The sequence below is a fragment of the Oncorhynchus clarkii genome, chromosome 13, assembly GCF_045791955.1.
Source record: "Oncorhynchus clarkii lewisi isolate Uvic-CL-2024 chromosome 13, UVic_Ocla_1.0, whole genome shotgun sequence".
NCBI classification, from domain to species: Eukaryota; Metazoa; Chordata; class Actinopteri; order Salmoniformes; family Salmonidae; genus Oncorhynchus; species Oncorhynchus clarkii.
In genome coordinates, this window is record NC_092159.1 from 26014010 (window position 1) to 26028963 (window position 14954).

The 14954-nt window shown below is 43.3% G+C and overlaps 2 protein-coding genes across 2 annotated transcripts in view; one reads left to right on the forward strand and one right to left on the reverse strand.

Annotated features, from left to right (window-relative positions):
- LOC139424714 (ERO1-like protein beta) overlaps window positions 1-5557 on the forward strand; it is a 37232-nt gene extending 31675 nt beyond the window's left edge. The window contains exons 14-16 of the mRNA XM_071176801.1: window positions 1784-1870; window positions 2898-3031; window positions 3424-5557. Coding sequence (XP_071032902.1) covers window positions 1784-1870; window positions 2898-3031; window positions 3424-3484 — 282 coding nt within the window. The 3' untranslated portion in view covers window positions 3485-5557. The remainder of the gene's footprint in view (window positions 1-1783; window positions 1871-2897; window positions 3032-3423) is intronic.
- Window positions 5558-6026: 469 nt separating this feature from the next.
- Window positions 6027-14375, reverse strand: LOC139424715 (G protein-coupled receptor 137Ba-like). The gene is made up of 7 exons (XM_071176802.1): window positions 13828-14375; window positions 9829-9878; window positions 9499-9721; window positions 8586-8735; window positions 8249-8377; window positions 7753-7874; window positions 6027-6983 (listed from the first exon to the last, which is right to left on the reverse strand). The coding sequence occupies exons 1-7, from the start codon at window positions 14287-14289 to the stop codon at window positions 6872-6874; spliced, it is 1248 nt and encodes a 415-aa protein (XP_071032903.1). The 5' UTR covers window positions 14290-14375; the 3' UTR covers window positions 6027-6871.
- Between the last annotated feature and the right edge of the window lie 579 nt (window positions 14376-14954).

Sequence of the window (14954 nt, forward strand, 5' to 3'; positions counted from 1 at the left end):
GCCTTGCGAAAGTATTCGCCCCCCTTGAACTTTGCGACCTTTTGCCACATTTCAGGCTTCAAACATAAAGATATAAAACTGTCTTTTTTTGTGAAGAATCAACAACAAGTGGGACACAATCATGAAGTGGAACGACATTTATTGGATATTTCAAACTTTTTTAACAAATCAAAAACTGAAAAATTGGGCGTGCAAAATTATTCAGTCCCTTTACTTTCAGTGCAGCAAACTCTCTCCAGAAGTTCAGTGAGGATCTCTGAATTATCCAATGTTGACCTAAATGACTAATGATGATAAATACAATCCACCTGTGTGTAATCAAGTCTCCGTATAAATGCACTTGCACTGTGATAGTCTCAGAGGTCCGTTAAAAGCGCAGAGAGCATCATGAAGAACAAGGAACACACCAGGCAGGTCCGAGATACTGTTGTGAAGAAGTTTAAAGCCGGATTTGGATACAAAAAGATTTCCCAAGCTTTAAACATCCCAAGGAGCACTGTGCAAGCGATAATATTGAAATGGAAGGAGTATCAGACCACTGCAAATCTACCAAGACCTGGCCGTCCCTCTAAACTTTCAGCTCATACAAGGAGAAGACTGATCAGAGATGCAGCCAAGAGGCCCATGATCACTCTGGATGAACTGCAGAGATCTACAGCTGAGGTGGGAGACTCTGTCCATAGGACAACAATCAGTCGTATATTGCACAAATCTGGCCTTTATGGAAGAGTGGCAAGAAGAAAGCCATTTCTTAAAGATATCCATAAAAAGTGTTGTTTAAAGTTTGCCACAAGCCACCTGGGAGACACACCAAACATGTGGAAGAAGGTGCTCTGGTCAGATGAAACCAAAATGTAACTTTTTGGCAACAATACAAAACGTTATGTTTGGCGTAAAAGCAACACAGCTGAACACACCATCCCCACTGTCAAACATGGTGGTGGCAGCATCATGGTTTGGGCCTGCTTTTCTTCAGCAGGGACAGGGAAGATGGTTAAAATTGATGGGAAGATGGATGGAGCCAAATACAGGACCATTCTGGAAGAATACCTGATGGAGTCTGCAAAAGACCTGAGACTGGGAAGGAGATTTGTCTTCTAACAAGATTATGATCCAAAACATAAAGCAAAATCTACAATGGAATGGTTCAAAAATAAACATATCCAGGTGTTAGAATGGCCAAGTCAAAGTCCAGACCTGAATCCAATCGAGAATCTGTGGAAAGAACTGAAAACTGCTGTTCACAAATGCTCTCCATCCAACCTCACTGAGCTCGAGCTGTTTTGCAAGGAGGAATGGGAAAAAATGTCAGTCTCTCGATGTGCAAAACTACTAGAGACATACCCCAAGCCACTTACAGCTGTAATCGCAGCAAAAGGTGGCGCTACAAAGTATTAACTTAAGGGGGCTGAATAATTTTGCACGCCCAATTTTTCAGTTTTTGATTAGTTAAAAAAGTTTAAAATATCCAATAAATGTCGTTCCACTTCATGATTGTGTCCCACTTGTTGTTGATTCTTCACAAAAAAATACAGTTTTATATCTTTATGTTTGAAGCCTGAAATGTGGCAAAAGGTCGCAAAGTTCAAGGGGGCCGAATACTTTCGCAAGGCACTGTATGTGTGTTTGATTCCTCAGCCGCACTGATTGACTAAATCTGTTCAAATTATACTGAATGAATGCAGGTGTTTGCAGGCTATTTATCCACATTGAGCCTAGCTCGTACCCCCACAGGAAGCAAAGCCTGAAACATTCCCGTCTCTCTCTCTCCCTGTTTTCCCAGGAGGAATTCCGGCTACATTTTAAAAACATTTCCCGGATCATGGACTGTGTGGGCTGCAGTAAATGTCGACTCTGGGGGAAGCTACAGGTATGCCATTTTGGGACTCTTGTCCTGCCTCCTGTGGACACGTGGTTATTTTTAGCGGTAGTTACCCGTTTTGCTGTGCAGTAGTTAGCTGTTATGCAATAAGTGGGTAGGGAGTGCTATTTGTAGATGTGGTCAGACAATTTTTCATTTCTCTGCATATCAGTGTTATTTAGTTAATTTGCAAATTACAGTGCAACTTCCTTCAGTTTAATACATACTGTAGAAAATATATCTTAAATTCTTGATGTATGAAGATTTAACTAAAATAATACTTCTCTGATTTCAAATTGATCCCGGCACATAACACAGGGGCACCATTTATAAGCAGTAACAATACCCTTAGGACAATAACCAAAACCAATGGATTTTGAGTACAGTCAAGAGGAAGAAATGATATGGAATTGTACCCTATATCGTGGGACAGTGTTCGATCGGATGATGCATTTAAATATTACATACCAGTATCCACATCCAATGTTTTTGAGCATTTGCTGGATATCAAATATTTTCATAAGGTAAAAAGAGACTCCACTCCGCACATTGAAATCCACGCTCCCATGTGGTTTATGGGGCGACAATGTTTTAGCCACGACTCATAATGATGACCGGAATGGCGCAAATGGAATGGCATAAAACACCTGGAAACCATGTGTTTGATGTATTTGTTGCCTTTTCTCTTATTCCGTTCCAGTCATTACCACAAAACTGTCCTCCCCAATTAAGGTGCCACCAAACTGCTGCGGTTTCAGCCCTTAGGTCAGTGTTTTCCAGTCCTGGTCCTGGGGACTCAGGGAACATTTTAGTTTTTTCCCTAACAATAACACACCTGATTCCGCTAGTCAAAGGCTTGATGATGAGTTAATTAGTTGAATCAAAAGTGTGCAGGACCAGGATTGAGAAACATTTAAATTATACGCTCATGAAACCTTGTTGCCAATAAACCACATGGGATCATGGATTGGCGTGTGTAAGATCTCAGGCTTTCTCACATGATTAACCCATGGCTCCCCCAACACCCCCATTGCAGACCCAAGGGCTGGGCACGGCGTTGAAGATCCTCTTCTCTGAGAAGGAGATCAAGAACCTGCCGGAACACAGCCCCTCTAAGGGCTTCCAGCTGACACGCCAGGAGATAGTGGCCTTGCTCAACGGCTTTGGGAGGTTGATACCACTTTTATACACATTGTGTCTTTATGGTTGATACTACTGCCTTGGAAACTGGGTTGTGTTCATTAGAGTACACAATGGGAAAACGTTTTAAAACGGAAAATGAAAATGACTATTTCATGCTGGACAAATCCAGGTAGTCCTTCCGTTTTCCGTTTTGTTCCCTTTGGTGCGTAATGAACACAGTTGGCCTCATGACGGGTGATTCAAGTAATGTTAGCATCTAACTCGTTCTCACTCGCTCTTTCTCTGTCTTTCTCTGTCTCGCAATTTCAAATGACTATTAGCATGATATACATTTAGTAAATATTGCATACATTGTCATAAATAGTTTCACAATCTCTTTCTCTCCCCATCTCCTCCCCCTTCTCTGTTTCTCCCCCTAGGCTCTCCACAAGCATCCACCAGCTCCATAGTTTCCGCGCCTTGCTGAAGGAGAAGAGGTAACACCCCCCAACAGCACTACCACCTCCCGGCCACCAGGTGGAGCCAACCCAGAGGGAACTGCAATAGTCTTATTCCTCCCCAGAATAAGATCAAGTTCAGGGACTTCAGGATCGACACTGAACCCCCATCCCCTCCTCCTTCCTTCTTCCTCTATGTACAACTCTCCTTCTCTCCTCTTCCTTTCCAGAGAGCAACGGCACTCTAAGTCTGAGAAATCTGTACCTCTGTTTCCTTTCGTTGTTACTACTTTTGTGGATGAAAGTGTTCACTATGTCAGGCAGATTAGTTGTGAGCTAAACCCATCCTTGAGTGAGTGTGGGTGTGTGTGTCTGTGCGAGTGTGTTATTGAAGGTGTGTGTGTGTGTGTGTGTGAGAATACTTGTTTGTCGTTGATCGCCAGTTGCAGCTAAATGATAACGAGAACTAGGGATAACGAGAACTAGGATTCATTCCGTACTTTTACGAGCATAAACTTGATAAGCGCAGCTGCTTTTTCCTATCCTAGAGGTGTAACCTTTCTCTCTGTGAGTTAGTGCATCGGTTGAAAGAACGTCTATGTGAGCGACTATGTCTGCTTTTGCTTTTGTCTGTGCATTTAACTGTGCTGTATAAGGGGTGTTTTAACATCTCCATTTGGCAATCCAGTCTTTCTGCGCATCATATTATAAAAGCCTCATTTAAATGTGGTAAAAAAATAACAATTTACAGATTGGGTATCTGTTGACCACGATACGCTTGCATTACTTTTCTCATACCTATTCTATTTGGTGGCAGAACGGTTCCTGGTGTTTTTATTCTTATTTTATTGGTTTTATGAAAGTCGAGACTAGCCAGGGTGAGTTGTTTCCATGGCAACGAAAAGCCACGCCAGTATTTGTTTCATAGTTCACTTAAATAAGCTGTCATGCTGTGATGCTGCCATGTTGGAGAAGAGTACTGTTAAAGTATAATGGAGAATGTAGCCAATGGTGTGAGAAGAAGCAACTCGAAACAAGCAGTGGGGGTTTGTTCCCCCGTGATGGTCAAGTTCACTGGGGTGTCTTGGTGAGCTTGCCATGTAAATCAATTCAAAATGGATACACGTAATGGCATTTAACGTCACACAACCTGTTTATACTGTCATGCCCTTCAGGACTGGGACGATACCAGTATGGCGATACTCGTTAGTATCGTGGCAAGGAAACATTAACATGAAGCGTGTTTAACTTCTTTAGGAAAACAGCCCTAACGTTCCACACACTATACGTGTTTGATTTCTGTCTGAACTAGGTATTTCACCATGTGGACCAAAGATTTTATGTTTCCTTTTTTCTTTTCTATCATGTCAAAGCACATTTGAGTTTTTTCCACCATATAAGTTTTTAATTTGTGCATCATCACCCCCTTCGGTAACATTGGGTAGAAAATGTTGCAAGTGAGGTTCGCCTTATGTGTAAAGATCAAACTATTGGTAGCCAGACAATACCTGGGTAGTACTTTGTATCACATTTTTGTAAAAGAAAATCTCGATCCAATCAAGCAAAGGTAGACATGGGATCCAGTAAGTAGGATTTGAGTCAAGTGCTAGCTAGCTGACGCTTATGCTAACATAAAGAGCAACGCTAATGTCGCCGTGAATGTGAATGCTATGGAGATTGAACAAGCTGTTCCTTTGCTTAAAGTGAAGGAAATAGACAAGATAAAATATTATCTTAGAGGAAAAGCGTGTGTGTCTGTCTGGGCCTCGCATGCTTTCTAAAACCCCAGAACGTCCTGTGCAATCCACTTGTCTGCCTTAAAAGTTCCAAAAAATTGTTTTGAAAAAAATAATTAAAAAAGCTTGAGCCTGCTTTCTTGGATGAAATTCACCATTTTGTCTCCAATGATCTCCCACGCTCTTCTGCTTTCTCCTATCTCTGCCTTTGTAACATATTCAGAATACCCAGAAAGTTGTACTATTTGTAAAAGGAAAATGACAGAACTTTTTTCAAAGCTGTATGATTATATAATTAGTTGCACCTGTATTGATGTGTATTCTTGTTTGATTATATTTATTCGAACAGAGGAATAAATATTTCTGGTTGTCATTCAAAACTTTTTATGCATCTTTTTCAGATTTGTACCATGATCCATTATGTACAAACACTTTCAGAACAATACTATTTGACCTCACCGTAACAGAAAGGTATACTATATACCCCTCAAACTCAACTCGGGACCTCAAAACCAGTTCCACTGTGGGTTTTTTCATTGTTCCCCCTTAATCAGGGACTGATTTAGACCTGGGACACTAAGTGGGTGCAATTAATTCAGGTAGAATAGAAAACCAGCAGGCTCTGAATCTCGTAAGGTAAAATTTGAATACACCTGCTCCATACGCCAAATTTAATATTTGTAAGTCATTTTTACCAATAAACCATGAAAAGGGTTCTGTTATTGGGACTTGTTCTGACCTTTCCTATCATAAAGTAGATTGTAGACAATGTTGGGGTACAATTCCGTTTCATCTAGTGACTAAATCAAGAACAGTAGGATATCCTCACATTGAGTGTCACACCCCAAATGTCCTTTTATTCATGGTTATGTGTCAATACCGATCACGATACATCCACAGACAGAAAAGCAGACAAATAAATAGAGCATCTGATCAGTGAAACTTTCTCCATTACATTAAAAACTTCCTGTTAGAAATATAGAATCCATCTTTTTCACCATCACATCGCCAATAAATGAATGTATGTTCAGTCATATTTACTGTGGATATGAAATGATTTTGTTTATTTGTGTCATTGTTCTATACAGGCTTTAGTATATTGATATTGTCTAAGGTCAACTACCTTGATGTATATGTTTGTGCATGACTTAGTGCTAGCTTATAATATGGGTTTATTTCACAGGTTTTCTAGATTACTTTCTAAAATGTCTAGCTGGTTCCCAAACTGTGGGGTGGTCGATAGGGGGATGCAGAGTTTTTTTTTTTTTAAGGAGCTCAGTCTGGCTTTCAACTTACTTTTGAAAGTTGTTATAGTAGAATGCACAAGGCACAATTTTGGGTAGTGTATCATCAGTTTTCCTCTTGTCATGTCAGTCATTGAATACCTTAGCGCTATTTTATAACTTGTCAGAAATGTCCAGACCAACTAGCCCATGTCGGCTAACGGGATGTTCCCCAATGATGGAAGGGGGGCCCGAGTGAAATAGTTTTGGAACCACTGGTCTACATTATCACTAAGTGACTAATGCAATATGGTGGCTGATGATGGACAAAATACAGATGCTGTCAAGAAGTGTCAAAGTGCATTGCGGTGCTGTACAGTGCAGTGTGGACTGGTTCAGAGTTAGGGTCAATACCATTTTTTTATTTTTCAAATGAAATGGAATTGACCCCGACCCTGGACTTGTTAAGTCTCAGTATGGATGGAGCTCTCCCGTCACCGGTGCCAACCGTTGTTCGTCCGTCCCCGTTTGTACAGTGAAACTGCTGTTGCGGCTGCCCCAGTCGTAGCAGTCTGTAACTAGGCTATGGCACAAAAGAAACAAATCTTTGAGTTACTATTATTATACTGAACAAAAATATAAACGCAACATGCAACAATTTCATAAATTTTACTGAGTTACAGTTCATATGAGGAAATCGGTCAATTGAAATAAATTCCTTAAGCCCCAAGCTCTAAGGATTTCACATGACTGGGAATACAGATATGCATCTGTTGGTCACTGATAACTTTGTTTAAAAAATGGGCCTCACAATGGACCTCAGGATCTCAAAGCATTTTTGTGCATTCAAATTGCCATCAATAAAATGCAATTGTGTTCGTTTTCTGTAGCTTATGCCTGCCCATACCATAACCCCATTGCCACACACGCGGTCTGCATTTATGAGGCCTGTTGGACATACTGCCAAATTCTCTAAAACAACATCAGAGGCGGCTTATGGTATAGAAATTAACATTCAATTCTCCCAGCAAAAGGTGCACCTGTGTAATGATCTTGCTGTTTAGTCAGCTTCTTGATATGACACACCTGTCAAGGGGATGGATTATCTTGGCAAAGGAGAAATGCTCACTAACAGGGATGTAAACAAATTTGTGCACAACATTTGAGAGAAATAAGGTTTTGGTGCGAATGGAACATTTCTGGGATCTTTTTTTATTTCAGCTCATGAAACATGAGACCAACCCTTTACATGTTGCGTTTATATTTTGGTTCAGTGTAGTTATCTTTCAGTATATCTTTTAAATCTAAAACATACTCGAAAGTAACCTATCCCCGTCTTGACACTACTGTACCTTGCTGAGTTGTTCTGAGGAGGGATGCTCCACGCCAGGTCATCGTCGCTATCGTACCGACGGGGGTTGTCAAAGAAGTAACCTCTGGAAGAGAGCACGTGGTTTGGGATCCCTGATCCACTCTGCAAAGACAGCGCGTACCGAATAAGATAAAGAAATCGGTAACGCTTTATTTAAGAGCCCAGTTTAAGCTGGTACTTACCTGGTGTTTTCACGAAGAAACTATGTGGTAGCAACGGACACTTTCTGGTACTTATCTCAGAATTGAACACAATTGGTAACTAACTGGCGTCAAATGGTATTGGCTTAAATAGTGATGCTAGCTTCAATGAATCTCAATGAAACCGAAGTGTAAGTGCAATGCAATTATTAGGTATTTACTGTTGAAACAACTAACTAGCTGGTAAACAGCGGGCTGGTTAAATGAAAGCGTTTTTACAAATCATTCAAACATTTCCAAGCTTCTCCTCCTTGTCACCGGAGCACACACACTCACCCTGTCCTGTGGCAGCCTGCGGACCCTGAAGAAGAAAACCACCAGGGAGGTTGGCAGCAGTTCCCAGACAAAGAGGATCACCCCGAACACGATGTAACCAGCGTCCCCCAGAGTGGACCTCAAGTCAGCCTGCACAGAGAGAGAGTGCATTTGTGTGTTTATCCCTCCAGAGGATCCTCGTTTGTGGATCGTTGGTGTTAGGCTGTGTTTTGTCTGGCGAAATGTATTTGACTTTTGTCCCACATACTGTGTTTGTGTCTGTCACTTTCTCTTCTCTCTCTCTCTCTGTCACTCTTCTTTCCCTAATTCTGTGTCTGGGATAGCGTGTCATCCTTACCTGGTCAGACACGTTGTACCAGTCGTAGTCAAATGAGTTGATGGTCTCAATGTCGGTCAGAGCCAGCACCACCAGGTTGTAGCAGGCCCGTGATGCGTACAGCAGGACCACCAGGACGCCAATCAATATCACTTGACACACCGACGTTCCCTGCAACCAATGGTGAGGGAGGTCATGGTCATGAACTATTATCTGTCACACCCTGATCTGTTTCACCTGTCTTTGTGCTTGTCTCCACCCACCTCCGGGTGTCACCCATCTTCCCCATTATCCCCAGTGTATTTATATCTATGTTCTTTGTCTGTTGCCAGTTCGTTTTGTTTGTCAAGCCTACCAGCGTTTTCCCTCGCTCCTGTCTGTTTCTAGTTTCCCCCGGTTTTGACCATTCTGCCTGCAATTCTGTACCTTGTCACATCTCACTGGATTATTGACCTCTGCCTGCCGTTCTGTACGGTTTGCACTCTGATCTGGAATACCGACCTCTGTCTGCCCTTGCCTGCCTGCCCTCTGCCTGCCTGCCCTTGCCTGCCCTTGACCTGTCGTTTTTCCTGCCCCCTGTTCCGTTACTTCGACAATGTCTGCATCTGGGTCTTCCCTGAAATGTGATACCAATCAGCATTAGTATTTACGAGGGTTCACCGTTTAGTGCTACCGAGTTCACACATTTTCCCACCTCCAAAATATATACAAAGACGTTAAATAAAATAGAAAACTTTGTGTCCTACTTTCAGAAAAGCATGAAGCAGACTTAGTCAATCTTAATGGAAGTCTGGGGCTGTATGTATCAATTGTCTCAGAGAAGGAGTGCTGATTTAGGATCGCATGGACAGGCAAGACCTGATCCTCGATCAGCAATTCTATTCTGAGATGCTTGATACATACAGCCCCTGATCTACAAGTTCTGAGGTCCTACCTTGGACTCAAGGTATATGCTGGCCAGGGACATCTTAGCCACCTTGTAAAGGCAGACGGACAGCGAGATGGCACAGAGCACGAAGAGCGTATCGTTGATGGTGACTCTGACCAGGACAATGGTCTTGACCTCGGTGGCGGTCATCTTAACCAGCAGGGCACAGGCCAGGTTGACCACCAGGAAGAGAAAACTGACCGCCAAGAAGACCAGATAGAGGGGGAGCCTATGGAAGGAAAGATACGGAAATCTCTGGGCCCTAGTTACAGCCTTTGAAATATGTGAGGGTCCTGTATGTGGACAGGAAGAGAGGGGTAAACTCAGTCTACTTACTTGTATTTAAGGAGCTCTGGGGTATACTTGGACTTTGCCTTGAAGTAAACCTGTTTTGGGTGACATCAGAAAGCAAGTTACACTTTGGACATTTTCCCCCAAGAAAACAACAACAACAAACAATCAACAACGTGGCCGCTCAGCTGAAGAACCAGTTCATGAATGAATTCTGTCTCCAGATTAGATACATTTGAAGGGATCCCGAAGAAATACAAACAAATTGGACCCCTTTTTCGCCATGTAGACAGACCTCTCATCAGTTAAAACCATGACGTGATGTTAACAGCAGACAAGCGAGGCCCTACTGTATTATCTTTTAATAGCAATGTGTGAAGGGAGACAAATGCTGCCAATAGATGTATTATTGCTCTCTATACAGAGCAGTGGGCATGAGGATGTCAAGCAAGTGTGTGATTGCTTGTGTTGACGGCTGTGTAAGTCTCTATTGTGGGCCACCCCTTTTGAGCCGTGTTCCTCTTTAGGTTTCCTTCCTCCTAGAGAGTTCTTCCTGCCCTGTGCTTTCACTTCTGCTTTGCTTGCTCTTTAGGGTCTAAGCCGGGTAACTGTAAAGCACTTTGTGACAACTGCTGATGTGAAAAAAATCTCATTTAATTACGTGCCTCTGATAATGATTCATCATCTGTACTGAACAAAAATATAAACACAACATGTAAAGTGTTGGTCCCATGTTTCATGAGCTGAAAAAAAAGATACCAGAAATCTTTAGCACGAAAAGCATTTTTCTCTCAAATTTTGTGGACAAATTTGCTTACTCCATGTTAGTGAGCATTTCTCCTTTGCCAAGATAATCCATCCACCGGACAGGTGTGGCATATCAAGAAGCTGATTAAACAGCATCATAATTACACTTGTGCACCTTGTGCTGTCGACAATAAAAAGAGCACTCTAAAATATGCAGTTTTGTCAAACAACACAACGAGCGGTTGGCATGCTGACTGTAGGAATGTCCACCTAAGCTGTTGCCAGAAAATGTAATAATACCATAAGCCGCCTCCAATGTCGTTATAGAGAATTTGGCCGCACATCCAATCTGCCTCACAACCGCAGACCACGTGTAACGTCCATGAAGACCACGTGCTCTTCGTGGATCAATCCCGGTTTCAACTGTACCGTGCAGATGGCAGACGTCTTGTGGGCGAATGGTTTGCTGATGTCAAAGTTGTGAACAGAGTGCCCTATGGTGGCGGTGGGGTTATGGTATGGGCAGGCGTAAGCTACGAACAACGAACACAATTGCATTTTATCAATGTCAATTTGAATGCACAGACGAGATCCTGAGGCCACTGACGAGATCCTGAGGCCCATTGTCGTGCCATTCATCCGCCACAATCACCTCCTGTTTCAGCATGATAATGCATGGAAGGCCCCATGTCGCAAGGATCTGTACACAATTCCTGAAAGCTGAAAAGGACCCCAGTTCTTCCTTGGCCTGCATACTCACCAGACATGTCACCCATTGAGCATGTTTGGGATGCTCTGGACTGATGTATACGACAGCGTTTCCAGTTCCCGCCAATATCCAGCAACTTTGCACAGCCATCGAAGAGGAGTGGGGCAATATCCACAGGCCACAATCAACAGCCTGATCAACTCTAAGTGAAGAAGATGTGTCGCACTGCATGAGGTCATACTAGACTGGTTTTCTCATCCACGTCCCTTTTTTTTCAAAGGAATTTGTGACCAACAGATATATATATACTCCCAGTCATGTGAAATCCATAGATTAGGGCCCACTGAATTTATTTCATTTGACTGATTTTCTTTAATGAACTGTAACTCAGTCAAATCTTTCAAATTGTTGCATGTTGCGTTTACAGTGCCTTGCGAAAGTATTCGGCCCCCTTGAACTTTGCGACCTTTTGCCACATTTCAGGCTTCAAACATAAAGATATAAAACTGTATTTTTTTGTGAAGAATCAACAACAAGTGGGACACAATCATGAAGTGGAACGACATTTATTGGATATTTCAAACTTTTTTAACAAATCAAAAACTGAAAAATTGGGCGTGCAAAATTATTCAGCCCCCTTAAGTTAATACTTTGTAGCGCCACCTTTTGCTGCGATTACAGCTGTAAGTCGCTTGGGGTATGTCTCTATCAGTTTTGCACATCGAGAGACAGAATATTTTTCCCATTCCTCCTTGCAAAACAGCTCGAGCTCAGTGAGGTTGGATGGAGAGCATTTGTGAACAGCAGTTTTCAGTTCTTTCCACAGATTCTCGATTGGATTCAGGTCTGGACTTTGACTTGGCCATTCTAACACCTGGATATGTTTATTTTTGAACCATTCCATTGTAGATTTTGCTTTATGTTTTGGATCATTGTCTTGTTGGAAGACCAATCTCCATCCCAGTCTCAGGTCTTTTGCAGACTCCATCAGGTTTTCTCCCAGAATGGTCCTGTAGTTGGCTCCATCCATCTTCCCATCAATTTTAACCATCTTCTCATCAATTTTAACCATCTTCCCTGTCCCTGCTGAAGAAAAGCAGGCCCAAACCATGATGCTGCCACCACCATGTTTGACAGTGGGGATGGTGTGTTCAGCTGTGTTGCTTTTACGCCAAACATAACGTTTTGCATTGTTGCCAAAAAGTTCAATTTTGGTTTCATCTGACCAGAGCACCTTCTTCCACATGTTTGGTGTGTCTCCCAGGTGGCTTGTGGCAAACTTTAAACAACACTTTTTATGGATATCTTTAAGAAATGGCTTTCTTCTTGCCACTCTTCCATAAAGGCCAGATTTGTGCAATATACGACTGATTGTTGTCCTATGGACAGAGTCAGCTGTAGATCTCTGCAGTTCATCCAGAGTGATCATGGGCCTCTTGGCTGCATCTCTGATCAGTCTTCTCCTTGTATGAGCTGAAAGTTTAGAGGGACGGCCAGGTCTTGGTAGATTTGCAGTGGTCTGATACTCCTTCCATTTCAATATTATCGCTTGAACAGTGCTCCATGGGATGTTTAAAGCTTGGGAAATCTTTTTGTATCCAAATCCGGCTTTAAACTTCTTCACAACAGTATTTTGGACCTGCCTGGTGTGTTCCTTGTTCTTCATGATGCTCTCTGCGCTTTTAACGGACCTCTGAGACTATCACAGTGCAGGTGCATTTTTACGGAGACTTGATTACACACAGGTGGATTGTATTTATCATCATTAGTCATTTAGGTCAACATTGGATCATTCAGAGATCCTCACTGAACTTCTGGAGAGAGTTTGCTGCACTGAAAGTAAAGGGGCTGAATAATTTTGCACGCACAATTTTTCAGTTTTTGATTTGTTAAAAAAGTTTGAAATATCCAATAAATGTCGTTCCACTTCATGATTGTGTCCCACTTGTTGTTGATTCTTCACAAAAAAATACAGTTTTATATCTTTATGTTTGAAGCCTGAAATGTGGCAAAAGGTCGCAAAGTTCAAGGGGGCCGAATACTTTCGCAAGGCACTGTATATTTTTGTTCAGTGTATCTAAAAGCAGCATGACTTCTTGTCTGACCCGTACTGCCCACACCTCACCACGACGCCCGCTATGATATATTGTAAATAACTAGTTGTATGAATATATAATTGCTAAATGCTGTGTGCACATTGCACAATGAGGTGGCTGTGCTGAGCTATTAAATAAGGAAAACGTTACTAATCTTTTCCGGGCCTTCATACCTTTACCCTCCTGTCTTTTTCTTGAGATGCCCCCTCCCCCCCACTGCCTTCACACCCCTCCTACCACTTACCTCTTCTAGGGGAGCTTTCCCCATAGGATTGTACATCCCCCTTATTGGGGATGCCACCATTTCAGCAAAATCAGAAATACCAGTCAACAGCTATTCTGTATACACAACACTCACACATCAATGTATATTCATATTAATACTCTGAACTACTACCTAGACACTGAGACTGAAAAAAAGGGCAGATTGGGCCTTGTGGCCCCCTGAGACCCCCCATTCCCTCAATGTGGCCCCTGGGAGCCCACCATCACCTGGGCGCAGTAGAGGTTCATGAGGCTTAGCGTGAAGAACTGCAGGCAGACGGGGAAGCAGTAGAGCAGCCAGAAGGTGAAGGGACCCAGCGCGTTGGCCGTGACGCAGTCGCGGAAGTAGAAGGAGAAGAGGAGGGCGCGCAGCGCGGCCCACAGCAGACACAGGAAGAGGAATGCCGTCTGGTAGCTGAAGCGCTTGTGGCGGTATCGGAGCACCAGCCACAGCTGGGCATAGATGAAGGCAAAGAGGAGCGAGTAGAAGACAGTGTAGGCCACGGTGAGGCCAAGCTTGACGTAGGGCGGGATGGCTGGGGCCATGGTGGGCGGAGGAGGCAGGGAGCCGTTACCGGCTGCTGCTGCTGTGGATGCCGGTTCTGGTGCCGCTGACACCCCCCCGACGGTGCCTTGCTCCACCACCGGGGATGATGACTCCAGGGACATGTCCATCGCTTCTCCATTCATCCTCTGTTCCTCAACGAGGGAGAGAAAGAAGGGAATCCTTTTTTCTTCTGTCTCTCTCAGGCAATGTATCGCTGGTAGAGACGATATCTCCCCTCCATGGAGCCTTTGCTTCAGACACACAACCCTGCTGTCTGACTCAGTGAGAGGGAGGGAGACAAAGGAGGGAGGAGAGGGGGAAAAGAGACACTCCCCTATTTTTGCCGGTGCTCCTTGGAGAGTGGTTGGAGGCTGATGTCACATGACCGTGGCTCGGAGCGTTTCAGTGGCCGAGGGCTCGGCAGGAGGCTGTGATGCATTTGAAGAGGATGGAGGGAGGGTACAGATGGATCGAGAAAAAGAGAGCGCGAGAGAGGTGGGAGGGAGCGAGGGATAGGTGCACTGACTGTACCTTAGACTACGTGCTGGAGGGACCTGTCATCTGCTCCCATCCCCCTCTTTCGTCATAGACAGCATCATCATGCAGTCTGTGCCAACTGTCTTTCTGTCGCCCCTCCCCCATTTTCCCCCTCCTAATTTCTTATTTCCTCCATCCACACTGAAAGTTGTGTAATGGATGTGTCAGTGATGGTGGGTGCTTTAGAATATGTCAGTTAACCACTTGGTTGTGTAAGAATTTTGTCCACAAATATACCCACAATTCTATTATACACCGAGTGTACAAAACA

Excerpts from the sequence above, each read along its gene's own strand:
- LOC139424715 (XM_071176802.1), bottom strand. The coding sequence starts at position 14,289 with ATGAATGGAGAAGCGATGGACATGTCCCTGGAGTCATCATCCCCGGTG. Across the intron at positions 8,736-9,498 it reads GCATATACCTTGAGTCCAAG|GGAACGTCGGTGTGTCAAGT; the intron begins GTAGGACCTCAG and ends CATTGGTTGCAG. Across the intron at positions 6,984-7,752 it reads CCTCAGAACAACTCAGCAAG|CCTAGTTACAGACTGCTACG; the intron begins GTACAGTAGTGT and ends TTTGTGCCATAG.